Here is a 16,255-nt window from a genome sequence, read left to right as displayed (position 1 = left end):
AAGGCTATAATGGAGCCTGTCATATCAACCAGCTTGTCAACATAATTGCCACTTCCATCTGCAATTAGATCCCACTGCATTCACTGATTTCCATTTTGCATGCGAGCCGCTCAGCTGTGTGAGAGCCATCCGGCAGGTTGGAGGTTTTAATGTCGTCCTGAAGGACATCTGGGTGGAGACGGACTCACACCGGCTTTCATCACCTTTGAACTCGTGGTTTCTGTCGCCTCAAGGACACGTACTTTTTAGCTTCTTGGCTGCTCATCTCTGAAGCGATGAAAGTTCCCGGTTCCTTTCCTGTACTTAACTACAGTCAGGTCAGCGTAAACTTTTGTCCTTTGGAGTCCTTTCCCTGGTGTTTCTCCTCAGTTTTACCCCTGGCTAGGTTCAACTGAATAAAGAAATCAAACTCTGGAGTTGTTAAAGTAATTGCCAAGCTGGCACATCCCCAGTTCCTCTGCAAAGACACAGCAGGCACTTCAGAATGTTAATGGCCACCCTGATCCAGCGAGGGCAATGCAGCCTTGGCATATGCACAGCTCGTAGTGTTAAGAGTGTGTGTGTGTGTGTGTGTGTGTGTGTGTGTGCTGTGTGTGTGTGTGCTGCGTGTGTGTGTGTGTGTGTGTGAGCTCATGCCCACATTAACAATTTGTCCATAAGACACAGATTTCTTGTTCTTCCTGTGACCTTCTCCCGCTCCACTTCTATCCTCTTCTCATTGGGATTCCAGATTTAGAAGGTCTTAACACCGAGGAGTCAAAGTGAATCCTGTTAGTGCATCAGGAAGGAAACGCTCAGTGATCACATCATGTCGTTCTGTTGTGTACTTTTATCCTTTTGGCAAATGTCAAATAAATGATGTCACTTTCTTTCTGATGTTTGATGACAGAGAAACTGCATAACTGCAAACTGCACGACATAAAACAACAGATTTTTGTTGTTGTTTAAAACTTCTATGATAGGAAATGGACTTTCTTCAAACTTGGTGGGAATATTACTCGGGCTGGTATCTCCAGATGATTAACTTTTGGAGATGATCACTTAAATGTCATGGTCAAGAAAAATATGGTCCAAAAAACATGTTTTCCAAGATATTAATATAGATAGTAATAGAGCAAAGGAGACAGAAAATAATTATACTGTGAGATGTTGTATGATGATGAAGGGATAACATAAAGCCAAAAGTCAGAAAATGATGCCAGGCTCCAATTCAATGTCCTCGGGCAAGATATTGTGTGTGTGTGTGTGTGTGTGTGTGTGTGTGTGTGTGTGTGTGTGTGTGTGTGAGAGAGTGTGCGTGTGCGTGCGTGTGTGTGAATGGGTGAATGTGGCTTGTCCTGTCAATAAGACTAGAAAAGCTCCACATACATATACAGAACATTTAACATAGTTTAAAATAGCATTTTTCAAGGTATAGACACAAACCAAAGTTTATGTAATGAATTCCACTTCTGAAAATATAATGAAATTGTGGAATTAATTTCGGGGGAGTTTCCGCTGGTCTGGCTGCCGGTTCCTGCTAATTACGCTCTAAAAATAACTTGCATGATGAACCCAGCAAGCCAGTGCAAAGACATACCTCCCCGCTGCGTGCTTAATGTGCAATGCCAGAATTCCTGCCAGCGAGACGCCGCAGAGAGGAATAAACAGCACCACTGCTGTTTGCACTGCCAATTATTGAGTATACACTCAACTCTCTTTGTCTGAGGAGACGACAGAGGATCTTGTCTTAAACATGCGATTACATGCCACAGACCCGGGGTCACCCTGGTGGCCTTAATTAAATTTCACCATTAGTATGTGAATAAAGGAAAATAAAAATTTCCCTTGAGGCCTTGTATGAAAAGCTTTTCAACGCCGTAAATGTCACAGTGAAACTGGTGATATTCTCTTTTGAGATGCAAAATATGGATTTCCCACAGGCACAGTGATGGCTCTGACAAACCATTAGGTTGGGTTTTTACTTTAGTTTATAGATGGTAATTCATAAGGACAGCTTTGTTTAGACTTCAGGGTCTGAATCTATATCCCTGACATGCAGACTGAGACTCAAGTCAAACTTCAGTCACACAAAACAGAGACTTAAGACTTCATCTAATACAATATTTTCAAAGATGCCACAAAGGTTCCAGGTGTTTTGTTGTTTGGACCAAAAACATTGACTCAGTTAATAAAAAGATTTTTCCATTTCATTACAAACTTCTGACTGATTTGAAGATTTGTTATTTCATAATATTTACAACCTGTAGATTAAATACCATATAGTATTTGCTGCTTGTATTAAAACTTTGACGATGCTGCTGGTGAAAGAAAAGTACAGTTTTATAGTATGATTGGATTTATGGGATTATTATATCAATCACAGTCATCCTGATTGATGACTCATTAAATTCACTGGATTAACCAAACCAGGGATGTCCGATTCTTTGTTTCATAATTATTTCCACAAAACTAAAAATGTGTCTTGATTGGTATCTGGATATAAATTTACATTGCTAGTGATTCTTTTAATGTATCTATGTAACGTTTAACAATCAGATGTTGGTAGTGCTTCAGGAAAGTCAGTCTTGATGTTTTCATCCGAGGAGTCTGACTCCCCAAACGACTTTTTCCATCTCTGTGTTGATGAACACACAAAACGCAGAAGAGCTGGCAACTAGCAACCCACTTTAATCCCTATGAAATACGATTTCTTGATGGATGTCATTCAGATACAGGAACACGCCTGCGTTCCAACATTTCAGTTGTTGTGACAGGGAAAAGAAAGTTACAGTATATGGGAGACATTTACAAATTTGATTCACGATACACATAAGGCCTGCGGTATGTACAAGATGACAGTGTGGGGAAGTTTAGTCCGTCAGTAGTTTTAATATCTCTGTAGCACCTCTGCAGCACAAATTGGCCACATCTGGAAATAAACAAAGAGCATGTATTCGTGAGTACAAACTGAGTAATATGCCTGAAAAATTCTGTCAAAAATAAAAATATTTTTTGGTTCGGCCAAGTTTGTGAATTTCAGAAAATGAAGATAGAAAGAACAGTTATAGAAAAAACGACACCATTAACAATATTGATTAATACATAGAATTTAAACCAAGAATGGTACAAAATATCTCCAGATTGGAGGGTTCCTACGTAAATTCCTCTTTCCAAATATCGTACGTTCAGCTCATAGAGATAATTTGACCGTTCACAAAAGAAATCACTCAGTGTCAGAGACAGATTGATGCCAGGAGCAAATATGATGAAGCAACAGATATTCATGTGTCGTGTTCTTCCTCAACTGTGTGACTTGTTACAACTTAATTTATTTTCCACATGTAGGAACCCTGAGACAGTTTTTGGGTGAGAAGCGTGGAGCCGTTTGAATGATGTCAAATACATAAAGGTCTCATCTGTTAACTACGGTGACACAGCTTCACAAAAATGTAATGCATCCTGCAGACAAATCTAATAGTGTTTGCATTCAGCATGTTTATTCTATTACAAATAATTCTTTCAATATTTGACTAAGACATTTAAATACTGAGTTCCCCCTACAATACATAATTTTTTTATTTTTACACCCTTTCCCTTTTGCAATCCAGCAATAAAACCTCACAGTAAATATCCTTTTGTTCCACCATGTTGGTCTTCACAGGAGGCCTGGATTGATAGATAGATCATTTGTTGCTGGTTATTTGATTTAAAATAGAAAAAGAAAGAAGTCAGGATAATTATCTTCCTGTAGAAAGAAAACGGGAGTGTGCCATTACTAGATTAATGCAATGAGGTATGGAGTTGATACCACCCAGAGACGTATTCATATTAAGATGGAGGAGAAAAGCACAGCAGCTGACCAAAAACCAACCAAAACAAAGACCTTTGCAAAAATAAACCAACAACAACATAATAATAATAATAACATTGTTAAAAATAAAAAGCCATTATCTCTTTAGCTGCTGCTGCTTCAGAGCAGGCTAAAGCACCACTGCAAATACATTAACTCAAAAATGGAAACGTAACATGCATTAAAAGATTGCTTATGTGTCCGTGTGTCTTCCTGCTCCTGCCCTGAGCTCTCAGAGCTGCTCCAGGAAATGTTTTTTGTCCATTAATACAGCACTTAGCACAATCCACCTCCATTAGCTTACTTCCTATTGGCTCAGCCTCCGTTGACCAAGTCATAATATTGTGGAGTTCTTTTTTTTTATTTTTTTATTTTTTATTTTTTTAATACAGGGGTCCAGGCCCGTCATCCTGAGGAAAATGTGAATGGAGCAGAGTCTCCATGTAGGAAACGTAGCTGCTGCTCGGCGTGTAGCTGTCGGACATGTGCTGGAGCGGCGGGGGAGGGGACGGGGCGGACAAGAGGGGGTCAGAGTTTAATGTTGACTGAAAGGGGGTCGTCTGTGGAGTCAGCGTGGGGTCCGAGGCCAGGGATGACTCCGTTAGAGCTTCCGTGAGGAGGACGCTCGTGTCCATTGGGGTCTCTGTGTCCACATGAATACTGTGGGTTGGGGTGGGGGACTCCTGTGGGTACATGCTGAGCGGGGACAGAGGTTGTGAGGTCGGTGGCGTACTAATACTGTCGTGTGTTGCGGGGCAAGAGGGCGGATTGATTATCTTCGTGGGGGTCTCTGTGGGTGGGGCTGGGCCAGGGGGCAAACAGCGGCGTTTGGCTGCTTGGGCTTCATCTGCTGAGGGGGCCTCGTCCTGGGGAGCATTTATCGCCTGTAAACAGACAAGTACCTACTTAGAGAGGACACAACACTTCCTATTTACCATGTAAGGCTCTACATTAACAGTTCTCCATGTTCGACTGAGGAAGAATCACCTACCGTATAACCAGGTTCTCATCAGTTGCCGTTTAAACAGGCTGCATCACTGTGGCTAAAACATTTCACAGTCGTTTTTTCTTATTCATTCTACTTGAATAATATATAGTAATGAATATATTAAAACACATCCATGTTGAACTGCATGAGTTACTGCGCATGTGATACTGAAAGATCAGAGCTCATGATCAGTCCTGTCCGATCATCCGCTGGGGTTAGATTTACCGCTCGGACATGATCTATTAAATCAGTTATTAAGTATATTCAAAACTAACTGGTTTTAAAAGTGAACCCAGCCTTCATCTCTATAAATATTCAAGGGCTGTGGCTATTCTGTGGGCTGCAAAGCATCAGCTTGCTTGAATAAAAACTTGAGCTACTCGAGAGTCCTTTTATTGAACTCTTATCATTTGCAGAAGCAGAAATTTCAGTAGAATACTCACAAGTCGGGCTCGGACCCTCTTGGGCAGCTCCTGGTCCAGCTGATGGATCTCTGAGTGTTTGATCATCAGCTGACTCTGGTCCTGAAACTCGACCTGCACACATGCAATAAAAATCTGGTTTAAATGTACAATATGTTACTTCATGCGTTAGCGGTCTGTCAATTGAAGCAATATTAAAAGACTTTGTTAACGTGAAGCAGCATGGGATCTTGGGAGTCGGTGTCACCACCTTTGCCGATGAAAATCTCCCAGACGTGACTCAGGCGCTTATCATGTTCACTGATGAGGTCATGTATTAAAGTTTTATTCTCATTACACAACAAACAGCAATGAATATTCATGTTCCATTACGAGCAATACAAACAGTGGAAGGGGAAAAAGCCAAATGGCTTCAATGTGTTTTTCCTCGGTAATACGTCCATTGCCACGGAAGTTAAAGCAGAATTAATAACAATCAAAATTAAATGTCCTGTTATCTTGATTGAAATTGGGAAACATCAGTGAGTTATGAAGAGAAGAGTGTCAGGGTGGATTAATGAAAAACACAAACTTGAACCCGGTCACAGGCTGGATCTCAGCCATGAGAAATGGTTCATCAACAACTGTGTGTTCTGTCAAAATGTCCTTGACCGTGGAGCTGAACCCCAAAGCTGCTCAGTGGCCGAATAAGCTAAGTATCTCAGCTCAGCTAAGTATTTTAAATGTAAATGTAGATCTTGAGCTAAAAAAAAGGGGCCAAGGTCAGGGCTGTGGCTGCGACACAGCGACCAGCTGGAGGATTGTTTTTTTAACTCATGGTAACAGTGTTTCCCGTCAAACAGGACTCTGAGCTCTGCAGCGACCGAGCTACACAGGGTCATTAAAACAGCACAGAAAGATACAACCCTGACATACTGAGGAGAAAAGACACAAGATTTGATATTTAAGAAAACAAGATTGAAACAGTAAAACAAGCCTGTAACCCCCATCCCCACCCCCCCATCCTTAAATCTATCTAACTGTGATGTATTTTTCTTGAGACTTAGCCAGTGAACTACAACATTTTCTCTAGCCTTCTCTAGCAAGTTTGACTGTAAATGAATGAGGCTCATTTCCAGAGGTTGTGTTTCTCCCTCACCTGGTAAAGTTTGTGGGTGTGCTGTTTGATGAAGTAAGCGTTGAGGATCTGACCGTCGGGCGTGCAGACCACGATCAACTCCCCGACTTCAGGGGGACCGTTACGCAGGCAGTCGTGGCTCTGGAGGAGGAGCGAGGGACGAAAGGAAGAGGAGGAGAGAAATGGAGAATGTGGAGGAGATGGAGGACAGAAAATTACATTTAAGACATAATTTAACTGAACAGGCTTTTAAAATTCTGATGAACCCATGATTCATAAATAATATTACAAGTAATTAACCTGAGGCAGCTGGCAAAAAGATTCAGTAAATACAATTATGAACTTATGACATTTTCAGCATGAGTTTTCATAATGTTCTCCCATTTTTCACTTTTACACAATTTCGACTGCTTTTAAGTGTTTCAGCTGGCAGCAGAAAATTCAGTTTAAGTCCCCTGATTGCTTATGCTTTGTTATTTTCCAACATTAGATTACTTGAAATCACATTGCATATGTTTAAAGTGCTACTAATTTCTTATAAATATAAATGTCATTAGGTTATGCTTGCGGCTAAAAAGCACTTTATTTGTTGAAACTGTCTTGATCAATCGGACACAGGTGGGTGTGTAACTTAACTTCAAGAGAACTCACCAATATGTTTTCTGGGTGCAGGTTGTCACAGTATGAGCCGTCGTCAAAGTTCACCTCGTAGAACGTCTGCGTTGCCATGCCGATAATGGTACAATGGTAGTACCAGCCATCAGCGTTGCGACCGATCACTCTCTGGCCCAGGTTTGGACACGATGGGACTTTGGGTGCTGACCGCGACTGGACGGAGACAGAGGTTGAGGTTTTTAACTGGAAAATCAAACCTCACTATATACCAACCACCACGTTCAGTCTTTTATGCAGAAAACATAAATATCAGGTGAAATGTCACAAGATTGTAAAAACACCATCACCAACTCCATATCAGATGGGCTGTTTGAATGTAGTCTTATGTATTAGTGTCTTTATACAAGAGGAGTTTACTATCGTTCATCAACCTGAACCAGTGGCAGCTTCTTGAACTAATTGTTAAGCTTCTGCTTCCTCAACAAAACCTCAATAATTGTAGTTTTATCACACAACAAAAAGAAACAGAGTTAAATCCTTCAACTCGCTGAAAACTAAAGCTGCCAAAGCACACACTTTGGAGACCGACCACTTCCCTTGATGTGCACTTACCTTTGTGGTGACCTTCGTATGCCTGTGGCAGGTGACAGACACCACGTAGGGCCAGTCCGCAGGCTTCATGACTACTCCGGCAATTTGGGCGCAGGTGACGTGGAAGGAGGTGGCACAGTTCTCGTTCGAGCACTGGATGCAGGCACCACGGTTCGGACTGGAGTTCTTGCCGTGGCAGAACACGCACTTCTGGAATGACATTAAAAAATAATGTTGGTTGGTGATTCATGTTAGAGACGAATCCCCCATTGACTTCATTAGCTTTATTTTTACATTCTATTTTCATGAATGTTCAGAGATCACAAGAGTTCATTTCTGTCCTTCAGCTCAAATCTAACACAAAGGTTACTTATGATGCCAGGCAAAGCTGAAACTTTTTTTATTCAATGCAAATTGCTCTTAAAAAATTGAAAGTTTGACAAGACAAAATGGGAGCTGGGTTAAAATAAAGCTTTCATGATTACAGATGCTTCTCCAACACACATATCTCAGACAAACTGTGGCTACATCTTCACTATGTTTTGGGTTTAAAAGGCATCGCTGTGGCTACGTTTACGCCTGGTGTTCAAACTGCTCCTGAGTTTTCAAGCGTGAGTATGGAAAAGACATTTGAATTGATGATGCCACCTGCAGTCACTTCCTGGGTCATATAGGTCATGATACGACTGCCAGCATTGAAGGCAAAGCTTTGTAAAACAGTACAGTCAGTAAAAAGTTCCTTTTAATTTTTACCACTGTTGTAGTTTGTTCCAAGTACTGTCGACAATCTGCTTCCTGTTTCCACTTGCACGCACAGGACCAGTGTATGCAAATGTTCCTGTGTTTTCTGGCGTGTTAGCAAGGATGGTTTCGAATAACGATTTAAAATAGAAATGTAGTGTGGATGTAGTGTTCATCATTGAACACAGGTCTTTCACACCTTTAAATTTCAGGAACTAAACAAGGCAAGATCTTCTCTCAGATCTTTTATTCTGTTTGGTTTCTTAATCACTAGAAATAGAATTAATTATTTTCAGGCTTTGCAAACAACATGTTTGTGAAGTTCTAAGTGCCAGTGCTGTGGTGAGTTTCTCTTCCCGACTCACTTTTTTTTTTTTTTTAACACAGCAACTTTGGATTTGTTAAGAGCAGCCCGAACAGTCAGTGGGGCATTGGAAAACAGTTCTTCATCCTTTTTTTTTTTTTTCTTGCATCACTCACTCAACCTCTCCCCCTGCATAATCGTACAGGGACCTTGCCCTTTTCCCTTGGAGCACATTTCCTTTCAAATCCTCCTATTCCATCCCCACATCCAGACTGTGAAATTACCACCAGCCAACCACATCTGTGAACCAGGTCTGCTTTTCTGCAGAGTTAACTCCACACGTAACACTCTGCACAACATACAACCCAGTCACCTTCATTTCATTCAATTTAAACCCTTCAATCCTCCATGTCTTCAGTGGTCTTTACACCTTCCCTCCCCCATCACTCATTTGTTCCCCGTTTCAGTTAAGACAGAGAGAACAAGGGAGACATGGATGAATAACCGAGTCGCAACAAGAGAATTTGACCTGTCAAATTGAGTTATAGTCACAATCCACCAGGGCAGCCTCAGGTGTGTTTCAGAAACATCCTCTTCCCTCAAAATCCTAAAATAACATTTATTTTTGAGAAAACTCCAGCAAATCAATAATTTTAATTTGAAAAGAAGATGATGAATGTGTAATTATTTACATTCCATAATTACACAATGCTTCAATCTAACACACAGACTCAACCCTCTCTCCTAACAGCTTTGACAGCTGCCTCATCTCCTGTGACTGGTATCTTTCTGTGTACATGGTTTTTTTTGTGATAATTTATCACACAGTGTCTACGTCTTCCCACTCGCTCCTTTTCTCTCACATCCTTCCCTCTCTATCCACCTCCTTTTGACAAATCACACAGCGAGCAGCTGTAGTGCGGCGCATGGCCGATCAATAAAAAAAATAAAAATTCTTTATTAAAGTGCCAATACTTCATTTTGGTACCGGTGCAGGAAAAATATACAACGGCTCTCAGCAGAGCTTTACTGAGTGATATTTAACCGGCTGCTGCGGCTTAAAGTTTTCACCGGCTGCAGTGGTTTTCCACTGGTGAGATCAATGAAGGCAGTGACATGAGAACACAACGACATGGAATGACATTCAGTAAACATACGTACATTTTGTTTATCTCTCATTCCACTTTGCAGTACATTCAATCTCCAATTCAAAATCAATGGATTCTGCTGGTTTTTAAGACCATAATAAATGAAAGAAGTGGTTGAATGTAAGATTTAACAACAGATATGAATGAATATTGGAGGTCCAGTGTTACAGCGACCAAAATTTAAGTATTCCAGGAGTGAATAAACCTCCAAACACCACGTTTTCTTGCAAAACTACTGGTCGAGACAGAACGTATGTACAGGCTTTTCCCAACCAAGTCAAGTGTACTGCGATAAATTCTGATTCTGAGTATTTATTGGTTTTCAGTTTCATGTTGGTCTTGTTTGTAGTTTTATTACAGCACCCTAATATCTGTATCGTGAAAAATAATTTTAACACAAGGAGACATTACAAACTATTTATGCAATTCAGATTATTGAATTTCCAACTTTTTAAGAACTTTCTTAATGTATCATGAGCGTCTATGTGTAGAATATGAAAATCTATGACATTGGCCCTGCCTATTAAACACTACTTTACTCTGCCAAGTACATTGCTAACTCCAAAGTAAGAACGGTATAGCAACTGACAAAATTACTGTTTTGTGGACTGTGGAATGGAGGGTCAGAAGATCAGCATGATTAGTGCAGTGCCACTCTGCCAGAAAAAATCTGAAAACTATCACTGAAACCCACGGATGGAGAAACGATCACAGACTGCTGAATATGGTGCAATATAAACTGGTTCTAAGGGTACATCTTCACTTTTTAACAGCCTAGCCATCCAAATCATTAGACCGCAGAATTTCTTCTCACTGCATTTTAAGGAGAGATGGAAGAAACCTGCTTTGACAGCACTTGGATGCAAATGTCACCCAGCTTCTCTTTGATAGATTTTCAGAGAGAAGGGGAGGGAGGGAGGGAGGTTTGTAGATTTGTGATAATGCACCAGCAAGCACTGCTCCTGTCTGTGAAGTGGGATGGGAGGGGGGAGCAGAGACTGGGAAGGAGGGATGGCGGAAGAAATAGAAGGGGGGTGGGGGGACTACTTGTGTTCAAAGATGCGGCAGCAACGGGGAAATTGCCTCCTGCCCACGGGATCGATGCAGTTCATTTGGCACAGTGAGAAATGACAGCTGATTATTCAGCCATTCCCCTCAGCACATCTGTTTTACCCCGTGTCATCCACAGCTCGCAAAAACATGATCTATCCATCCACCAGGGAAGGAGGGTGGGTAATGGAGAGAGTGACAGATACAGAGGCAGTGAGAAGGAAAGACGGGATTCGCCTAAAGGTAGATGAAGACTGTAGGAGTGAAAGAAGGAAATTAAGTGAAGGAGACAAGACAAATGAAATGAACAGCTGCTAAACAATGAATACAGAGACATTCTTAAAAATGTCTTTGAAGAGAGAGGTTGCTATTTTTAGTATAAACGTAAAGATTTTAACTGTGAGGCTTTTCAACATAAGCCTGCCTGGCATCACACTGTACCAAGGGAGAGACAAATCCATCTTTTTTTCTTACCAGATTCTTGCGCGTTTCTGGAACAGCACTGATGTCCACTGGCTCCCTTTCAATGGCGTTGACAAAGCAAGCCTCAGCCACAGCGATGGCACAGATGATATGGACCCAACTAGTGACACAAAGACAGACGCCATCAAAACCTTGTGAAAACCAGCAGATGTCAAAGTAGCAGACAAACCATGCTCATAACAAAGTCAGGCATTGTTCTTAATTCAATCTTAATTTTCAAAACTTTTTCCAAGCTGTCTCTGATTGTCTTCCAATAACTATGAATCCCAGAGCAGTCCAAAAATACATGATAATGATTTGCTCTTCTAGTTCCACAACCTCTCCAACATGCTTTCTACCTTTTGTTTTAAGCGCTGGAGTTATTAATTATTTAACCAAATCTTTCCAATAATCTCTCTGATACAGTGAGTTAAATACTAATTCTACAAAATCTATATCTGTTCTGTTGCTAAATGTGTCTTCAGCTTGGAGTACTATTTCCTGATTCACCACAAGTAAACAAAAAAAAGTCAATATATTTTATATCATAATTTTGTCATTAGATAATTGTTTTTACCTGTTTTGAGAAGGAAGACATTAAAATAAACCCCTTCGGATTTTGTTATAATTGATTTTGCTGCCAATTTAGAATGTTTAAAAGCCACTTCAAGAACAAGTATGAGCCACTAACCGATTGTCCACGGTCTTCTTAAAAGCTCCTCCACGCAAGTTGCAGAGACAACACTCCTGAAAAACAGAAAGCAGGCGAGGATTGGGTTCAGGCAGAGAGGGAGTCAGATCCACAGAATTTATTTTATTACACAAATGTATTTTATACGACTGAATAAAGATTGAAATTCCAGTAAAATGGAAGGAAAGGTGGCTTTAGAGTATTGGACCCCACAGTATCACAGATTCAATAATTACACTGCTGGAAAATATGAAACTGTTTTGTTGATTTGAAGAGGTGGTTTTATGTGAGGTAGTGCTGCAACTCACCACTGTCCAAGCTCCTGCTGCACATCTGGAGCACATCCAGGAATTACTGACAGAGTCTGGTTTTACACCGTAACAACCTACAAGAGAGACAAGGGATTAATGACTCCACATATCTTTCCCAAACCATCTTTCATGTCAATTTTCAAAGGTATCATCTAGATACACATGTGTAATAATGATCTCTTAAGCAACTTGACGCTGAGTATTTATTAAATACTTTAGTTAGTTTAGTTAATAGTTTTTTGAGTCATTTTCTGCAAAGACCATGATACCAAACATGCTTGTTTACTACTTTGTTCACATTTTATAGAGAACTTGCTGGATTTTCTCATCACTACCTCCAATTTGTACTTCTGGACCAAAAGACTGGCACATTCATGTAACACCTAGGCAGGTGTGAACAATTTTAGTTGGATGCCCGCTCAGAAACAATGGAGAACACGGTGCTGGGGCGCAGAGCTGGTGTTCTTGACAGGAGTTCTTTCTGCTTCATGTCAGTTTATCAATAGCAGCACTGCTTCCCCATCTGAGCCCAGCTCATCCCTGGATGACTAATGAACTGGCCTTTTTGAAGGTGCACTTCAGCTTTAGGGATAATAAGAACCCAGGAGGGTTGGTGTGTGTGCGCTGTGCGTTTTACTGCGAAATGATGTGGTTGAATGTGTAGCCCAATACGAATCACCCCCGCATGCAGAGATTTGAAAAGTAGATACTTTACTATAAAACCACTATTTTAAAATGTACAACCAAATAGAACTTTTTTTAATTTTGACAAATAATGATGACATGTGGTGATGAGCAGCAGAGCGTGCAGAGAAACCCAGAAGCTAACACACTCTAACACAATGTTAACAAGCTGCCAGTTCTTTCACACTTAGCTGTGACGGAAGCCAAATGCCCTTGAAAGTCAATTTGCTCAATTTTGCTATGTTTTTGCAAGTGTGGAAACCAGGTTAAATCAGAGTCTGTGAAGTTTATGTTCTGCCGCCTTCAGAGAGGTCTCTGCGTTGCTCGAGCAGCATCTTAGCTGGTTTAACCCGAGTCAAGGAGAGTTAAACTACGAAGCCTCACTGAGCACGGCAACAAGGGTATTGGGCTGACAGTTTGTTGCACTGTTGTAGTGGAGTCTTATCTTCAGTGTTTCCTATTTTTCCAGGACGGTTCTCAGGGGTCCAGGGATACAAAAAAAGTTGTGAATAGAGAGGAACAGTGGAATACCCAGTAGAGCTTGTCTGTAAAACTTGTCAGCTCATGTTTGGGCTTGTAGCTGGCTGAGACCAAGATTCTGAGAGTTATAAATCAAACGCTGCAGTGTGCCCACAGCGGCTGGTGTCTCACTGTTGAAACTGAATCAAATCAAACTTGTCCAAAACTTCTTATTGTTTATTTAACCATTACAAATTCACAATATATTGTTACCAAATGAGCTCTATTTTGCCATTAAGCCATATCAGTTTAGATTTGTATAATTTACTTGTTACACAAAAAGAGGTGTCCAAACACCACCTTCTAACATCCTTAAAATCCTGTTATCTATGCCTCAGTGGCCACACTGACTTCCTGGTGCTACTGCACTGTTAAAGCTGTAATTACATTTCCTCTGCTAGAAAGCTTCATGCAGCTGCAGGAGTGTTGACTTTTTGTGAACAGCATACAAACAGTATGCTGAGCTCAGATTTACTTTTACTCATGCTCATCTAAAAAAATGTAACCAGTCCATTAACCATGTGTTATTGCTCCATTGCTGTATTGTTATTATACTTACTGGCGTGAACCTGCATTTTGCAAGATGAACAGCAAAGCAGGAGACTGGTTCCATCCTCTCCAATGTGATGGTTGGTGGGTGGAGGTTCGGTGTTTCCTGACCCAACGCTGAAGCACATCTCTGGGACCAGTGGACGAGTCATGCTGCCGTGATGGGGGAGGGAGGTGACTGGGGTCTCACTGGACACATCTTTATGTTGCTGGAAAAGTTCAGAGAAGGATTTTCACAACTTAATCCTAGTTGCTCAAACATTATGTGATTGGAGGCAAAGTCTTTTTCTTTGTTTATTGTTTAATGCTGTCTCAACTTCCTACAATTGGTTTGAAAGTCCAAACTATCCAAAAAATATCATCATACTGCAAATGATCTGAACCATGGTTCCGTGTGACATTCAGACCAGGACCACTTCTTTTGGTCGGACTAGATTTTGGTCCATTGTTCCGAATCATACCCTGTTTCATACGTGTTTGATTCTGACCCAACAACATAGGTGTGAAAGCCTGTTTAATAGTTAACTACTCACAAACATTATTAATACGACCTCTAGTCTGAAGAACTAGTGCAACTCCTGGTTTTGGAGCTGCTATAACTATTAATACCATCACTACATCACTAACATGTATGTAGTGTGTGGCTTTACCGAGTTGTAGGGACAGAAGAGTGAACAGACAGCACAGTAGGGTTGGAGTGGTGCTACTGCAGCATTGAAGGCCTTCTCAGCCAGGAAGTTGGGTGAGAGATTCTGCCACAGGTGCTCCTGTTTCTTAATGTCACTGTCCAGCGGCACGAGGGAGGACAGATCTGTGGGTGAAAAATAAAATACATCAGGTTGCTGCTGCACAAGAAGCCCATCATTCGAGGAAAGCCATCATTGGTAATGATTTAGTTTTTCTAGTAGATGCATATAAAGTATTTTTAGGAAAGGATCTTTTGAACATGGGAGCCTTTGCCAAGAAACAAAAATAGCAGCATTCTGTTCCAGACAACAACAACACGACCACTTCTGAATTATTGGCTGATGAACACAAATAGCAGAGACATCAACGACTTGCTGCTGTCGGTCAGAAATCAATTTAGCTGTGAAGCTCCTAAAGCTACTGATCCTTGTTAGACCTGGACAGAAGGCAGGACAATCTTTTCACAAGATTCCCATTTAACTCGCTTTTTTCTCTCCCAATACTGGTCCTCTCTTTCTCCTTGTCCCCCCTGCATTCTCCTGAAGGACAGGCCCACCGAGTCAGGTCCCCTGCTGCCGACTTAAAGTGACTTTGAAAGCAGGTAATTGGAAGTCATGATCCCCAGATCAATAAGTGTCAATCAGAAAATGAAAAAAGTCAGAAGTGAGGGGAGGAAAAAGAAGCCTTGGCGCCTTGATTTCATTATCCCCACAAGGAGCTTTACTCCTGTTGGTTTTTCTTTGTCCAGATCGATAATTAAAACAATAATGGTGTTTTCTTCATTTTGAGGGTTGTGATGGAGAAGAGAATAAGAGGGATGAATAATGTCGGGGGCAGAGGAAAATAAGAGGGTGGGCATGGATAGATAGATGAATAACAGTGAGTAAGATAGGTTGAGTGAGTATTGATAGAAGTTTCTTGCTGATGTTTTAATGCAAGATACATGATTTACAGTGATTTACAGTTTCACAGGAGTAACTCAGTGAAAGCTAAAATCAAACACATCTGATTGTAAGTGGGTTAGCATTTAATAAAAGAAGAGAGACTCCCCTTTATCAGTATTAAAACATTCCATGCAAATATTTACAATAATACATACTTGAGTTTAAATAGAGGTGCAACGACAGACACAGAGCCACATACCTTTGTCACTGGTCAGCTCTTGCTTAACGATGGACAGAGGGGAACGCATTGGAGGCTTGCTGAGTGGATGACGCCGACTCTTTTTCACCTCAGTTGGCATCTTCATCTTGGGGTAGCATGCCTGATATAAGTATATGCAAAATATATTAATTTGTGTTAAAATGTCCTTTATATATCATTATGGGTCAGAGTTTGGTTTTTTTTAATTTGTAAAATGAAGCAGCAAATATATTAAATAATTTCAACACTTGTTTCATGGGGCAAATATGTTAAAGGCATGCGCTAGGTAAAAATAGGCTAATTTGTTATGCAACAACCCTATTTTGACTGATATTTGTGCAGTAAAATAACAGAAACTGTGGTTTACAAACAAACTTTTTACAAATAAAATCTATTGACCA

The 16,255-nt window shown here is 40.8% G+C and overlaps 1 protein-coding gene across 2 annotated transcripts in view; it reads right to left on the bottom strand.

Annotated features, from left to right (window-relative positions):
- Positions 1-2,654: 2,654 nt before the first annotated feature.
- kdm4b (lysine (K)-specific demethylase 4B) overlaps positions 2,655-16,255 on the bottom strand; it is a 39,214-nt gene continuing 25,613 nt past the window's right edge. For both annotated transcript variants that reach the window (XM_020098493.2, XM_020098494.2), the window contains exons 12-22: positions 15,855-15,975; positions 14,675-14,835; positions 14,035-14,233; positions 12,270-12,346; positions 11,962-12,017; positions 11,283-11,391; positions 7,587-7,775; positions 7,011-7,187; positions 6,381-6,500; positions 5,264-5,356; positions 2,655-4,716 (exon numbers count right to left, since the gene is read on the bottom strand). In XM_020098493.2, the coding sequence (XP_019954052.2) occupies positions 4,216-4,716; positions 5,264-5,356; positions 6,381-6,500; positions 7,011-7,187; positions 7,587-7,775; positions 11,283-11,391; positions 11,962-12,017; positions 12,270-12,346; positions 14,035-14,233; positions 14,675-14,835; positions 15,855-15,975 (1,803 nt within the window). In that variant the 3' untranslated portion in view covers positions 2,655-4,215. The remainder of the gene's footprint in view (positions 4,717-5,263; positions 5,357-6,380; positions 6,501-7,010; positions 7,188-7,586; positions 7,776-11,282; positions 11,392-11,961; positions 12,018-12,269; positions 12,347-14,034; positions 14,234-14,674; positions 14,836-15,854; positions 15,976-16,255) is intronic.

The sequence above is a fragment of the Paralichthys olivaceus genome, chromosome 3 (genome assembly GCF_024713975.1).
Source record: "Paralichthys olivaceus isolate ysfri-2021 chromosome 3, ASM2471397v2, whole genome shotgun sequence".
Classification (NCBI taxonomy): Eukaryota; Metazoa; Chordata; class Actinopteri; order Pleuronectiformes; family Paralichthyidae; genus Paralichthys; species Paralichthys olivaceus.
This window is presented reverse-complemented; position numbering and strand designations above follow the sequence as displayed.